This window comes from Onychomys torridus, chromosome 12, assembly GCF_903995425.1.
Source record: "Onychomys torridus chromosome 12, mOncTor1.1, whole genome shotgun sequence".
In the NCBI taxonomy this organism is placed as follows: Eukaryota; Metazoa; Chordata; class Mammalia; order Rodentia; family Cricetidae; genus Onychomys; species Onychomys torridus.
The window spans coordinates 43,821,585-43,837,455 of record NC_050454.1 but is presented as its reverse complement, the minus strand read 5'-3'; the positions used below and the strand labels follow the sequence as shown (position 1 = coordinate 43,837,455).

Sequence of the window (15,871 nt, the reverse complement as noted above, 5' to 3'; positions counted from 1 at the left end):
AATGAGCTTTTTTTTTTTTTTTTTTTTGGTGGCTCATCTTTTGACAAGGCAGCTGGTTCCAAAAGAAAAAAGAAGAAACAAACAAAAACTACCCAACGTACTGGTAAAAGGCGAGTAAAATGAAACGTCGCACAGCTGACAAAGGCTCAGATGAGGGAAAAACAGACAAAATGCTTTTCTTCAATGACTAGGACCCACTCTGTTTTCTCCAGAAAAAGTTCACATCAAAAGACAATGGCCTCATATGGCCTCTTCTCCATCCATGTTTCCTGTGTCCCATTGCTGGATAGGAAATCCCCATGGCATCTTTTCCCAGTGGGCCCTGGGATTCAGGATGCAATATGGTCTGCTAATACCATGCTTCAGTACCAAGCCGATTCTTTGCTCTTGTCCTGATGCTGAAGACCTAAAAATAAGAATGGAAAATGATGAAGAACAAGCATAGACTCGTAGCAGTCATAAATGCTCATGACCTGAAATACACTGAGTACAGAAAGTGAAATCCTGGCAATCATGAGAAATGACCAAAAGGATAACCTGGTCATTTGGAAGGGTGAACACTCTGGATGAATTCTTCAGTCATTCAGAACCAAATATAAAAATGTAAAGTGAGGCCTCCAAATGTGGGTAGGAAGATATGACAATTGTTGTATGGGTGCCAGGATATTAGGCTATTTTCCTGAACCTTTATTCTAAAGTGATATCAGTCTTTGTTGAATATTAGAAATCTCAAAATATGAAAAAAGGATAGTTTTACATTTTGATAGCTACTATAACAGTATTTTTTGTCCTTCCAAATATCAAGGAATTTTTATCAAATAATGATATCCTTACAAGCGCTGTCATTGGATGCAGATATTAAGAAAACAACCTAATATGACAGAGAATAAATAAAAAAGAACACAGGAAGCACATCAGAATTGCAAGGACCAGTCTACCCAGAAGAAAGCACGAGAGTATGGAATAAAGGCAACATGGGTTTCAAAAGAATGATCTATTATTTTCTAGGATTACTGGCATTTCACTTAGTGCAGAATTTCTACTCCAGTTTCAAAAAAAGGGGAAGAGAAGGGTAAAAAAGAAGGTAAGGGGGAGGAAGAAAACAAAGTATCAGGAACGTATCACGACCCTCCTTTGCTTTACTCATTTTCAAATAACTGTTGGTAGAATAATTTACAACCTGACATAGTCTCTGTGGGGTGACTTGTATAATCTAAGCCACCTTTACTAACAATTTGCTGACTACATGAATATTGTTTTCATTATTAGTACTTCTCATCTTTGAGATGACACAGTATTTCCAGCTGAAGACTGCATCAATCTATAGTGTGTCAGCACTGCAAGTCATGAATACCATTGCAATCATCAAGTGGTTTGACTTTTTTCCTTTTAAAATCAAGGCAATTCCTAGTTTGATGTGCAAAGATATATGACTCCTTCAGATCATGTGAGCATTTTGTCATAGCTAAGTATGGAATTACTTAAGATGGACCCTAAATTTTCAGCCATAATAGTAGAAATCATTCTCTCATTATAAATGCATCTCTTCCATGTTTGATTCCATGTCTCTGTGTCACTCCAGAGAATAGTTTTTAAAAAAAAACAGTCTATCTGCCAATACATCTATAACCTCACAGGTATTAAACAACGATTGGATCCTGATGGTTTAGCTTCTTCTTAGTGGAAAGACATAAATAAAATCATTGCTTTAATTTCCAGGCATCATTTTCTGTAAATTTCAAAATAAATAGAATTTTAAAAGGAACAGTGAGAAAAGACCTTACTATTGCATCATAAATACAGGACTGCCATTTTTCTAGTAAAGACATTTGCAGCTGGTGATTCAGGATACTTAAGAACCAGCCACTTAGTTTACACCCAACAAAATGAAGGGAGAAAAAATTGTTAATTATGAGCCTTATGGGGTCTACAGACATACCACCATTTTCCAAAACTTCTTGGGAGCTACAATCTTTGTTCCTATTTTGACTCCCTTTGCTTGTCCAATGCCAATCAAATCTATAGGAAATTAGGTCCTAACACATTCTGAAACTTCCACTGGCTGTCAGAAATCCCCAGGTTTGCTTTCCTTCTGTTATCAATTCCATTTTGTTTTCATTCTTCAATTCATACACTATTTTCATAGAAAGGAAAATGAAAAGCACAAGGACAAAGCTAGCTAACATTCTTAGGATTTGGATATGCCAAGCTTTGTTCTAGGCATTTTGCATGAAATGACTCAATCTTCTTAGTCATGCTTGGATATGCATCGTACTCAACAAGAGTGTAGAAATCAGAGGAAGCAATTAGTAAAGAGGCATTCTGATGTCAGAGACGGCAGACTTAATGACAGCATATATGTGCACCTTATATGAATGGTGTTGTTGTAAGTATTGGCAGTAGGACACTACCCATACTCAATCTAACTCTTAAGTAAATAGCGTCTCACAAAATAAGAACACAAAATGCTAAGCAATTTTTATATTCCCCTTTCAACTCTTTATACATATACCCCAATTTTTCTGAACTGATATCAAGACTAAGATGAATCTCTTTTTAACAACTACATTAACTTGATGTTTGTTTCTCAAACATAATAAAGAATTACATTGTACTCTGTTTTGCTTTAGACCATTATATTGATATAATAGGCTATGTCACATCAACTAATGGACACTTCTGTGTTTATTTGTAGTGTAATTGCTCCAGACCCATCCACTTCCCTAGTGTGAACTTTTTCAAAAGAGAGAACATGTGATTCATGGCCTTTTGTTTGTTTATGATAAATCAGAAATAAACAAGGAAACAAAAATATCACATTATTGACTTTGGAAATGGAATGGGAGATGTACTTAGAAAAAGAGCCTAAAAAAAAACCCTAAAAGCTCAGAAACACTCATTTCAGTTCCAACACCAACACCACCTGATCACCACAGAAGAGAAGAACATATCCATACTCAAGCAAACAAACTTGGAGTAATTAGGACAGGAGAGGAAAATGGTCATGGTAGAGGATCACAGTTTGCTTTCATTTCAATGTCTGTGAGTCTGGAAGTCTGTCTGTTCAGGGTCTTAAAACAAATGCTGCAAACCGGGCAGCTGATTGACAGCAGAGGTTGCTCCAACAGCATTCTAGAGGCTCAGATCTAAGATCAAAACACCAGAAGACTCTGTGTTGGATGAAAGCTTGCTTCCTGGTTCATAGAGGTTCCTTCTCACTATATCCTAAAGGGGAAGTGTGTGTGTGTGTGTGTGTGTGTGTGTGTGTGTGTGTGTGTGTGTGTATGTGTGTGTTTTCAAGCCCTTCAGAAGAGAATGGATCCCATTCCTGAGGACAAAGGCCCCACTTAATATCAACACCATAGGAGTTAGGATTTCAACACAAACTTTGGGAGAAGACACCAACAGATCATAGCACTGACTGAATCTTACAAGGATGTTACTGGGACCAATGTCCATACCCCTGGAGGAAAAAGTCATACGCTAAATTTCAAGAGGCAACAGTTTCAGAGGTTGGTGTCTGGCAAAGGCTATGGATATAGGAATCAGAATAGCAACTATATGTATGTAAATAGGAGAAGTCTAAAGTCTTTACCCTCCCTAACTTCTTTCAACTCAAAAGAATTTTGAGGCCGGGCGGTAGTGGCACACTTCCTTAATCCCAGCACTCAGGAGGCAGAGCCAGGTGGATCTCTGTGAGTTCCAGGAAAGGCGCAAAGCTACACAGAGAAACCCTGTCTCAAAAAACCAAAAAGAAGGGGGGGGGGATATTTTGTGAAAATATACTGAAGCTCCCAAAAACTCCCATGGGGGGACACAGTAATTGTCTCGGAGAGGATTCTGTTAAATCTACAGGAACTTCTGCACCCTACAGTGGAAGAGAGGACATAGGCAACTCTGGATGAGCATCTTAGAGGGATCACACACACAAAGATGAGTTTGCTGCCAAGTTTAATAAGCAATAGAGAATGCATAAAGGAAACAGTGGAGGAGGGAAAGATTTGAAATCAGGGGCAGAACAGGAATGAAATGGCAACACCAAAAGGCAGATTGCAAACTACTAATTAGGTGTTTGCATAACTGTCTAGAACATCCGATGGAGAGGATGAAAGAATAACTTGAAAAGTTTCAGCTGTAAATGAGGTTTTTGTTTCAAAGTGGGAGCATGGCAATATCACTAGATTAATTAAAGAATAGTTTGTAATAGCCAGAACCTGGAAACAACCTAGATGACCTTCAACTGAAGAATGGATAAAGAAATTGTGGTACATATACACAATTGAGTACTACTCAGCAGAGAAAAACAATGACATCATGAGGTTTGCAGGCAAATGGATGGATCTAGAAAAAAATCATCCTGAGTGAGGTAACCCAGACTCAGAAGGACAAACATGTTATGTACTCACTCATAGGAGGATACTAGATGTAAAACAAAGATGACTAGACTGCTACACAACTCCAGGGAGGCTACCTAGAAATTGGGACCCTAGGAAAGACCCAAGGATCACCCAATGACAGAGAAATGGATGAGATCTATATGAACCACCTGGACGACAGTGGGAGTAATGAAGGGCATGTTTCGAGGGAAAGAGAGCTTAGGGGAGCAGGAGATCCCAACAGGATCAAGAACAGAAAGGGAGAACAAGGAATAACACACCATGATGAATGAAGACCACATGAGAACAGGAAGAAGCAAAGTGCTAGAGAGGTCCCCAGAAATCCACAATGATACATCCGCTGTAGACTGCTGGCAATGGTGGAGAGAAAGCCTGATCTGACCTAGTCTGGTGATCAGATGGCCAAACAGCCCTAACTGTCATGCTGGAACTCTCATCCAATAACTGCTGGAAGTGGATGCAGAGATCCTCAGCCAGGCCCCAGGTGGAGCTCCAGAAGTCCAATTGTCGAGAAAGAGGAGGGACTGTAAGAGTGTGAATTGTTGAGAACAAGATTGGAAAAGTACAGGGACAAATAGCCAAACTAATGGAAGCACATGAATTATGAACCAAAGGCTGTGGAGCCCCCAACTGGATTAGGCCCTCTGGATAAGTGAGCCAATTGAATAGCTTGAACTGTTTGAGAGGCACCCAGGCTGTGGGACCAGGACCTGTCCTTAGTGCATGGGCTGGCTGTTTGGAACCTTGGGCTTACACAGGGACACTTTGCTCAGCCTGGAAGGAGGGGACTGGACCTGCCTGTACTGAATCTACCAGGTTGAGCTGAATCCCCAGGGGAGTCTTTGCCCTGGAGGAGATGGGAATAGAGGGGAGGGTTGGGGGAAGGTGGGAGTGGGGGCAGGAGGGGGGAGGGCAGGGGAACCCATGGCTGATATGTAAAATTAAAACACAAATATAATTTTAAAAAATGAAAAAAAAAAAAAAGAATAGCTAGCCTATGCAGCATGGAGGTTGGAGGTGGGCACAAAGTTCCCCCCGGCTGAGGAGCTATTGACAACTGACAGCTGCCTGAGGAGTTAGCTTTCTTTAATGGTGTGTCCCTTGATAGGGAATGCCCGTATACCTCAGAGTGTAAAGGTAAAACAGGACTTGATAGGATTTTTTAAAATGAGAACACCAAGTTGGGTGGGTACTAAATAAGGTATGGACCTTGAAGGAGCTGGAGGAGGGAAATGAATGTGATCAAAATACAATGTATGAAAGTATCAAAGAATGAGCAAAATAGTTAAAAGAAGAGCTGGACAAAAGAAGGTATCATTTTCCAACTATTAGGAAGATGTCATAAAGAATAAATTGAAGTGAACATTCTACACTGCTGCAGAGCTGGGTTTGGGGAACTCTCTGGTTGCCAGTCACGCCCCACTAGATGAACATGGTGCACATCTAAGGAAACAGTATCATTTGAAAATACCATCAGGTTGGGGATTTAGCTCAGTGGTAGAGTGTTTGACTTGGAAGCGCAAGGCCCTGGGTTCGATCCTCAGCTCCACCAAAAAAAAAAAAAAAAAGAATGAAAAAGAAAAAGAAAATACCATCAACTACACCTCTTCAAAAAAAAAAAGTTTCCAATTTTTTGTTGTTGTTTATCGCTAGAGATAAAAGAAGTAACTATACAATGGAAAACATAGTATTGAAAAAAAAAGGTGAGAAATTAGATATAAAACACAAGAGTAGGGGTAAAACTGTATGACCTTAAAAAGAAACAAAGTACTTAGTAAGTATAAACTGTTCATTTCACAGACACTAAGGGGTTACTTGCAAGTCATTGACATAATAATATTTGCTACTAGATTAACAAGCTGGCAACTTATTCCAGTATTCAAAACTAAGATAAACACCCAGCTTTGCTATGCTAAAAGTAAATAGTACATATTACAAACTTGAATACATACAACATTGTGTTGGATGCTGTGCCAAATACCCAACTTTCACCCACTTGACAGAATGACAAATGACCACAGAGACATTCAAGAGACAGTCATATGCATTTCTATGACTTTATAAAATTAGCACTGCAAATGATAATACAACTGCATCTGCTTGCCTGAGGCTGGGGTAATCAGGTTAAATGTAAATTAAGGCTTCCTAAATAAGATCCATATGGACATAGCACCTTACTATTAATTTTGAGGAGGGATGGAGAATACAAGAAAGAGCTACCCATCTGGGGAACTGTAATGTGATTTCAGGTGGATATTAAAACAGATCAAGTATAATCACCATACGCCTTTTATAACTTCTAAAACAAATCATTTAAATCTCAGAACATCTCAGAATTCTTATTTTTAAAACCATGGTCAACAGGATTTAGAGAGTAAAAGGTCTAAGTAATAGTGTATTCCACCATTGTGCTCAATATCTTTATGGTATGTTTAGATCTGTGAGTAATCACTAGTCGTTACACTGCCGAGCAGATTACAGCAGCATTGTCTTGGGAAACTGCCTATCTACCTTTACTTTATTCCTTTGGGAGCTTCATAGCAATTATTCTTCAGTGAGACAATCCTCTGCAGATATTTATATAATTTGTGTGCAAATGGACATACATACACATATGCACACACATTTACATAAACATATAAATAAGCATGAATATGTTTGCTATTGGCATGAGTTCTTTAGAAGTTACAAACTTCTTTTTGAAAACTTATTTGTATTATAGTTGAAGCCACATATATAGACACTTATAATTGCATATTTAATTGTGGTGCCCAAATGTGCTCAAGATGATTATAACACTCGCTTTTTAAATATTTAATTTACTTTTATTTCACTATTAATGAATATGGACACCATGTGATTATGACTTTCTCACCATTTTATCTTTAATCAAATTTTGTGCTTTTCAAAGATTAAAATTCTCCTTGATTATTATGTGCTTTTTGAGCATTAGATATGAGTACTTTTTCTCATGTGTTATAAGTATTTTTGTCTATTTGATGATTTAACTTCATACTTAATACATAAAAGATGCATTCTTGAACCAGATATAAAGTTAAATTCATTCCATATGACATTTCAATAGCATTTATCAACTCATGATTACAACTCTTGCACGTGACCAGTGAATGATAGCTCACTATGGACGTAAAGGACTTACTAGAGAAAGGAGACCTTTCTACTTATAGAGACATTTTCTGGAGGCACATTTACAATCTGCTTAAAATCTCTGCAGAAACAGTACTGTCAGGAACAATGAGGTGAAAACTGCCTGAACTTGTCAAAATGTCTTTAAGTTCAGATTCAAAAGAAGAGTAGAAATGTAAAACCCACCAAACTCAAAGTTGCGTTTCGACAATAATTCACTGTTGTGGTAGGCAGGGCCGCACCTGTGCACCTGAGGCAAACCCTGTGGGTGACGAGCCATTTGCTGCCAGGTGTTTCCAATGGCTCTGGTTTTCCCAGGTCCAGACAACATGCCGCCGTAGTCAGCCTCCACTCTTGGAGACTTTCTTGCTCCAAAACCACACACTCTGCTGCACAGGGGCCTCCAGCCTTTGCCTTTGGCATCTCTTCCATGTCCACCTGGATGGACATCTGGCAGGTACTTACAGCATTACAAATGTGAGACAATCTCTACAAAACTGAGCCTGTGGCTGATGTAAACTATACACAGTCATTGGTAGTTTCTCTCTTTCTTTTTTTTTTAATGATCATAATGGTCATATACTGGGTTCTAAGCCTGAATGTCAACTGAGCACCTCCTGGTGATAACATCTTAGGGTTATGGGGCATGATACGTATTGCAGACACTGCTTACCAATACAGGAAACTCATTCCAAAAGCAGATGGGAAGACATCTTAAACATAGGGATAAAAATTAACAAAGGAAGAAGGAAAGAAATGAAATATATTCTTTAGTAAATTCTCTACAAACTACAGAGTTTCTCCCAGAACTGAGAAAAGCAAGGCCAAAGAGAGGAAAAAGTTTGGATCACTTGTTGTAACTAAAACCACACATTATAATGCTCCCAAGAGATTCTAACTATCCAGACATCTGTTGGATAACACATGCACATGCAGCCAAATATGCATCTTTAAAGAGATTTCTAGGTTATGCCATGACAGCTTTACGATTCAGAAAATAGATCATCCAACCAGAGAAAGAGCTAATCTGAGACCATTGCCCAAGGCCCCCACTCCCCGAAAAGAGAACACTTGTATCTGGGAATATGAATTATTAAAAGATTCCAAAATTTAAAAATGACTTCAAAACTGCTTAAATACAAGCATATTTTAATAGGAATTTGGCTTAAGTCATCAATCTCTCCATTGAAGCAAATGTATTAGAAGAGACTCGACCATGGGATGACCTGAATGTGTATAAGTTCCTGTTGTGACATCAGTGGGGTTTTCTGCTGCCTTGTGACCTGGATGCAAACTTGCTCTCTGACATGTTCCAGAAGAGTCTATTCAATCCTAGTAAATGTAAATACAGCTTCAGTGATACTGAAGACGCTAGGTGCCCCCTTGATAGTCATAAGCAAAGCCAGCATGAAATAAACTTTAGAACACATGCCTGTGGTTTAAAAAAAAAAAATGAACCCGACTTTCTCACATATCAGATTGTATCCACAAGAAAAAATAAATGGCACATTTTGCCTCTCATCAGTCCTTTGCAAGATTTTTCTGGCATGTCATCTTTTCACCAAGGAATTCAGAACATATTGGCCACAGACAACTGTTTGTGAAACCTTATATTGTTGATAAATAGAACAATAAGAAGAAAGTACGGCAGCCTGAAAGGGAATAAAGATAGCTGTAAATTCCTCAGGCCACGGAGAATTCTTTACCAGAATCCTTGAAGCCTACTTGAAAGCTGATGCAAAATTGGCTGAGAATGAATTCTGAAACAGATTTCTTCATTCTAGCTGTTCCTTTAGATGGTTTCCAATGTGAGCTATTCAAACAGCAGAACAGTTGTGAAGAGATTATTTGCTGATACCCAAAAACCCTGACCCATGAAACACATTTCAGTGCCTGCACATTCTCCACTGAAAGTCATGCAATAATCGTCTGGGTTACTTTGGCTTGTTTGTTTGGTTGGTTGGTTGGTTGGTTAGTTGGTTGGTTGGTGGTTTTTTGTTTTTGTTTTTGTTTTTCCTATACAGCTTCTTTTTGGTGAAGGAAAGGTTTCCCCAAAGAAACCATAATATTATTTGAAAACTTCCCAAATTCCCAGCTGCAGCTAGTAGAAAACACTGCCTTACAAAAACATCTGAAGAGTTTCTAAACATACAGAATTGATCAAATAATTTCATGATTGATTAGTGCATGTTGCTTGCCTGTTGAAATATCACATTGTAATCTGTAGATATGTATAATTATTTAAGCAAGCAAGTTTTTTTAATAAAAAGGTGAAAAGATGGTAGTGACTAATTTTACTTGTAGCTTTGAGAGATTATGTTTCAGAAGCAAGTGATGCTATCCAATTTATACAGCAATCCTTAAGGTGAATGAGTTTTGAAACTCAATTACAAAATTAATGTTAAGATGGAAAATGGATCAATGAACACAAAGTTAACACTTTCAAAGAACACTGTTAACCAGTGGGATTGTTTTGAGTCTAATTCATATACTAACTTTCTTGCTACACATACAATTTTTTAGCTCTATGAATACATAGGATAAATATCTTCATTGTACACCAGTGCGTAGTGATGAGACCAGTGTGTTCATTCCTTCAGTCTATATGTAGAGTATAAAGTGTAGGAGAAAGCCATGTCTTAAAAATCCCTTAAGATGTATGCATTGATAATCTCTCAAATTCTTATGTTTCTTTTCCTTTTTTTTTTTGTTTCACCATTTCCATTTTCTGCTCAATCAATACAAAAAAAATTCACTGCTTCCTACTTTTGATGAATTTGGCTAATAAACATCACAGCTAATTTTCTAGAATATAAACAGATTTAGGTAGATAGTCCTAATGTGATAGAAGTATTCCAAGCTTGCATCAACTTTTCAAGATAACTCACACATTTGGTGTGAATTTTTCGGTTTGAAGTGTTTCATCTTTGTTACAAGTCTTTATTCATGGAACAGTTCATTTCATATCACAATCCTCCATCCAGAAACATAACCATGTTCCCTGAGTCACTGACATTCATGATTGGGTTCAGAAAAAAACAAAGAAGCAAAATGTAACTATCCAATACTCATTAGTGAGCAGTATTACTGCCATTGAAAAATCATATAGTCCTAGGGTTGGCTTCTACATCAAAATCTGGTTTACTCATTCTTTATGCTGAGATAGAATATTTAGAAATAGCTTCTATACTTTTGATACAAATACTGAAGACAATTTCAAAATTTCTTACTAATTGTTTATAAAAATTACCATAACTGTCAATAAAGATGTCAATAACTTTCTAATCATCCAGAATCCAGATTAATATATGTTGTGGGGGAAGAGGTGAAATAGAGTGAATGCTTTGAATTAAGCATCTATAATATTTGTCTCTTTGGTGCTTTCTATGCTTTGGGGTGAAAATATCACAGTGCCTCTGTGTTTTAACTGAGTTATAGCGCCTGTTACTCATGTGCCTCTTTGACAATTCCTCTCCAGACTTGCAATATCCCTCCTTTACTGTAAAGCCTTAAATGGAGGCACTGTGATATCAGTAAATATTCAAGGGTCTTGGATGAGTAATACTTGTGTTTTTAATCCTTTTGATAAATATGAATGGTTTTTTAAAAGTTACTAGATATAAATTAGCTAATTTACAACTAAATTAGAGTTAATAATAGTGCTAGAAGTGATCACTAAGTCATGTAGGAAACATTTATCCAATTTTTGTAGCCTAGCACATGACTACCAATTTCCAACAAGCAGGCACAGGTTTCAGGATGTAATCTACAGATACAAAATTTACAGAATGAATTGGAAAAAGGAAAATGCAAACTGATTCCCTAATTTTCTTCAATAGTTTTCTCAGTTGTTCTTTATAAATGATTTTCATCCTAGTTTTCTGTCTTTTATGAAAACAAAGATATACTTCACCAATCCATTCCATTGCAAAGCAACCTTGTAGGACTGATTACCAGGCACATAGTGTAGCCTATTAAAAGAGAACACTATACATTAAGTAGCAATTCAGAGCAGGACTGGAGGATTGGGAGGACACTAGGTATTGAACCTAGGGTTTTACACACACACTCAACACACAATCAGTTAGTGAGTTCTTCCCAGAGTCCCAGTATATTACAATTTTGAGCAACAATAATTCCAACCTGAATTTGATTAAAAGACATTTCATCATTTGTAGACAAGACCCAGTTTCATTAGATATTCAGATTACAAATTCATCTTAAATCAGAATTTTGTCATCAAACTTCATAAAAATTTCAGAAAACTAATATGACTATGCTTGTAGTATATTTTATCAGCTTTAGTGCCTATAAAGAGAATTAAATAGCCAAATAAAGACATTGTCTATGATTTTTCCACTGGTACTCAATACCTATCGATTGAAAATTTATGTTCTCAAAGAAATTATTTCTTTTTTTGAACTAACTTGTCCTTGAGACAGGGCTCATTTTATAGCCCTGGGTGACCTGGAGTGCACTATGTATATGAAGCTAATTTCAAACTCACAGAGATCCACAAGCTTTGCTTCCTGAGTGCTGGGATTAAAGACATGCACCTGGCAGATGCATTCTTTATGTATATACATGTATGGCTGCATGTGGGTTTGTACATGTGGGTGCAGTGCCCATACAGACCAAAAGAATGCATATCACATGCAGAGGTAAACAGACTTTGAGGAGTTGGTAGAGTTCTTCCATCATGTTGGCCATGGGGATCCAACTCAAATCATCAGACTCAGGTAAGCTGCCTTTACCCACATGACTCATCACACTGGGCTCAAAGCTTCCTTCAGAAATAATCTAGTTTATGCCTCAATGTCTTGATGGAGTCATAGAAATGTAGTTTTCTATGTTTGTGGAAACTTTACAGCCTTCATTTCTCAAGTAATCTGTGTCTCTAATATCTAGAATAATTCTGTTTCTCTACCTGGCCAAAACAAACAAACAAACAAACACACAAAAAACCCTGCCTTATGACACCCAATCTTGACTGGAAATTTGAAGATATACATCTTGGTTGGTGAGAGATGAAACATATTTTAGCTATCAATATAGTTTAGGGAAGGGTCATCTAAAGATTCTCTCACTGGCTCCAAATATTTAGTAATAATTTTTATATAATGGTCTTTAGGTGTATTTTTAAGAAGTCAGAATAATATCAGCATGTTTTTGTTACTTTTCATACATATCTGATTTTATGAAAATATGATTTAGTACAAAATGTTCTTTATTTTCCTTTGAATTTCAATTTTAGATCATCTTCACACACACTTATATAAGGCATTATGACATTCATCACAAGAAAAAACAAAATCATAACAAACTTGTAGCAGAAATAACATGAGGTCTTGTAAGAGAAATAAATCTGTGGATCTCCAGATGAATACAAGCTGAAGCCAGGAACAGCTTGTGTTTATAGAGAAGCTACATCACAAAGTAAAACTCCTTCTAGTTGTGTTAAGTTCAAATGTAGTGAAGGATGTGAAAGCTACAAATGAAGTTAGCTTTGTATTTCAGCAAAGAAGCCTCATTAGCAAAGCTTTACTTGAAAAGTTAGCACAGAATGACTAGGGATTACAAGATTATCCATCTTACATTAGGTCAATTATGAACAGAAACTGTAGATTTAGATGTCAGGATCGCACTGAGCTGTGAGAATCACTGTGACTAGTGAAAGGTGGGCAGATTAGGATTGCTCTGTGGTATCCTGTCTTACCTGTGTCTAATAATAAATACAATGCACACAGTTGCAAACACCCCCACATTTAACTCCTCCTTACAAACAGAAACCCAGGCCAACAACTCTGAGTTTGCTTGAAGTTCACCTTCCTGTGCTCTCTTGATCTTACCTTCCTCCATATTATCTTCAGACTACCTACTATTCCTAGCCTATACTCCTTCACAGTAGTTTAGTGTAAGCTGATCACTACTCATGAAAATTAAAAACTGTGAGGTTTCTTATGAGGAAAAAGTTAAGGTAAGTGAAATTTTCAAAGTACATTCTGAGAAAAGTGTGCATAAAACACAGTATTGTCCTAAAAACACAAAGTGTGAAAATCTCCTGCAAAAAAACTTATCATGTGCACTTACTGAAGAATGAATAAAAGCTTTCAAAATGCTAAATTAATGGTGATTGCTAAGAGAGTTACAAAGTATCCTATGTCCAAAAGTTCATTTGACAGTAGATCTTGTTTTCAGGCAAACCCACGTTTTGGAAGTACTGGTCCACAGGGCTTGCCAAACCCAGTGTCTAAATTGTCAATCAAAAGAGAAAAGGCTAATGTGAGATTTATGATAACGGCCTTTGGATAAAGGCGGGGATTTTTCTAAAGAGGGCAGACACAGGTGACTGGTGATTGTATCGGCATGTATGTATGTAAAACCTGTTCAACAGAGAGAACATTGGCCCGAAAGCAAGCCAAGCATGACAGCAGCACAAACTTGAAGGATACTTGATGTGCACAATTCTAGTATTGAAAACTGTAAATGGTGTGCACAAGTGACTACACTCAGGGTAGTCCATTTCTTCAGAATTAATTAATTTCTCTATGTTCTGCAAAATAGAACTGCAGCTATAATTATCGTTTCACTGGTACTAATGGAATGTTTATGTTCTCTTCAGATTAATGTACTGAAATCCAAATCTCCAAAGTAATAGTATTAGGAGATGAGTCCACTACATCAAGAAGAAAGCTCCCTTGTGAATGGGATTGGCGCCATACAAAAGCAGCTACAAGGCTAACACAGTCCTACCACCATGTGACATGATACCAAAGGATGACCAACTGTGCACAAGGAGGCAGGTTTTCCTGTGACTTGGATATGACCAATACTTTGACATTGATCTCAGCTGTGTCAGAAGTCTGAAAATCAGTTCTCTGCTGTTCAGAAGTCATCCTGCGTATATTGTCTTTTGTGATGGCCATCCCAAGTCCTGTCCATTATGGGTGAAACTACTATGTCCTTTACCAAAACATTCTCAAACCAGTTGAATTAGATTATTTGCCATCTAATGAAACATGAAAATTAACTATATTTTGTTGGTTCAGAAACATAGATCTGGATAAAAGTTATGACTGCCTCACCTGACTCATCTCACCCTTAGTTTGACTGTTCAGTGGTCTCTCAACACTGGGGACTGCCTGGACATTCAGGTCACTATGGCACAGATTTCAGAAAGAGACACTCCTCATCCCTAATCCAGCTACACAACTCATTCCTTGCTTTTAAATTTTACATGGAAACATCTGTTATCACATTCAGTCTGAACAGGAGAAGGGTAGTTACTTCCTTCTCCTCTTATTGGTCCCATAGAGTGGATGCTGTACCACTCAGCTCCTTTCCCTTCATGATTGAAGCATCTATTTTCTTATTGTTACCTCAAGACTCTCTCAGGAACAGTTCTGTTTGGGAATTAGCTTTAACTAAACAAAGATACCTTATCCAGTGTCATGTCCCTTTTCCCAGAGGCAAGCCACAACCAAGATTTTGTAAATGCAGAAACATAAAAGCCAACTCCTTGAGCTCAAGGACTTTTCTCACACCAAAGATATGATCCCCTAGAATATTATCCCACAAACTGGCTCAAAGGCCGTTTCCTGTAAAAATTGAGCCCTGCCATGCTTTTCCAGTTGGAATTTAAATGTGTCATTTGATATTATGGATTTTGGAGTAGAAACTGATCATATATGACTCAGCATCTTCTACTCTATCATCATTGGCTTGGGCCAAAGGGACTGGTCCCCTTCCACTACAGTTTGCAGAGTAAACACACCATGTTGTGCCTTAAGCCATTCTTTTCAGAGGCAATTATAAAGAAAAAAAAGCTCTTTTTTAAAGTCATGGCACTCTGAAATGTGACAGAGAAGACTATGGGAAGATTCTCTGAAGTCCAGATTTCCCCTGGTGTAGGATATAAATTTAGTTCTAGCTAATAAAAAGTCCATTGTTGAAGGCAGTCAAATCAGAGATCTCAAATGATTATGCCAGTAAATTATCTTAATCTGTTAGGTTACTTCGTTGTTTTTCCAGTTGGGTGAGAATACAGACTAGGAATGAATCTTAATTACTATCCAATTACTTAGCTGACACTAACCATGAGTACTCTTTTGTACGTCCAATAAGGAAACCTCCCTTCCATAATACTAATCATTGTAAGATTATAATTTTTCACTTTGCTTCCTTACAGCACTGTTACTCTAACCACACAGGGAATCACAGAACTTCTAGCTGAGAAATCTCTTGGAGCAAGTACAAAGATCAGTTTGGGAAATTGAAACACTACATAGGGGCAAGAGAAACCTATTATATATATACATACATACATA

The 15,871-nt window shown here is 37.4% G+C and overlaps 1 protein-coding gene across 3 annotated transcripts in view; it reads right to left on the bottom strand.

The window, feature by feature from the left end:
• Vgll3 (vestigial like family member 3) overlaps positions 1 to 15,871 on the bottom strand; it is a 39,320-nt gene continuing 23,449 nt past the window's right edge. For all 3 annotated transcript variants that reach the window (XM_036204184.1, XM_036204185.1, XM_036204186.1), the window contains exon 4: positions 1 to 406. In XM_036204184.1, the coding sequence (XP_036060077.1) occupies positions 363 to 406 (44 nt within the window). In that variant the 3' untranslated portion in view covers positions 1 to 362. The remainder of the gene's footprint in view (positions 407 to 15,871) is intronic.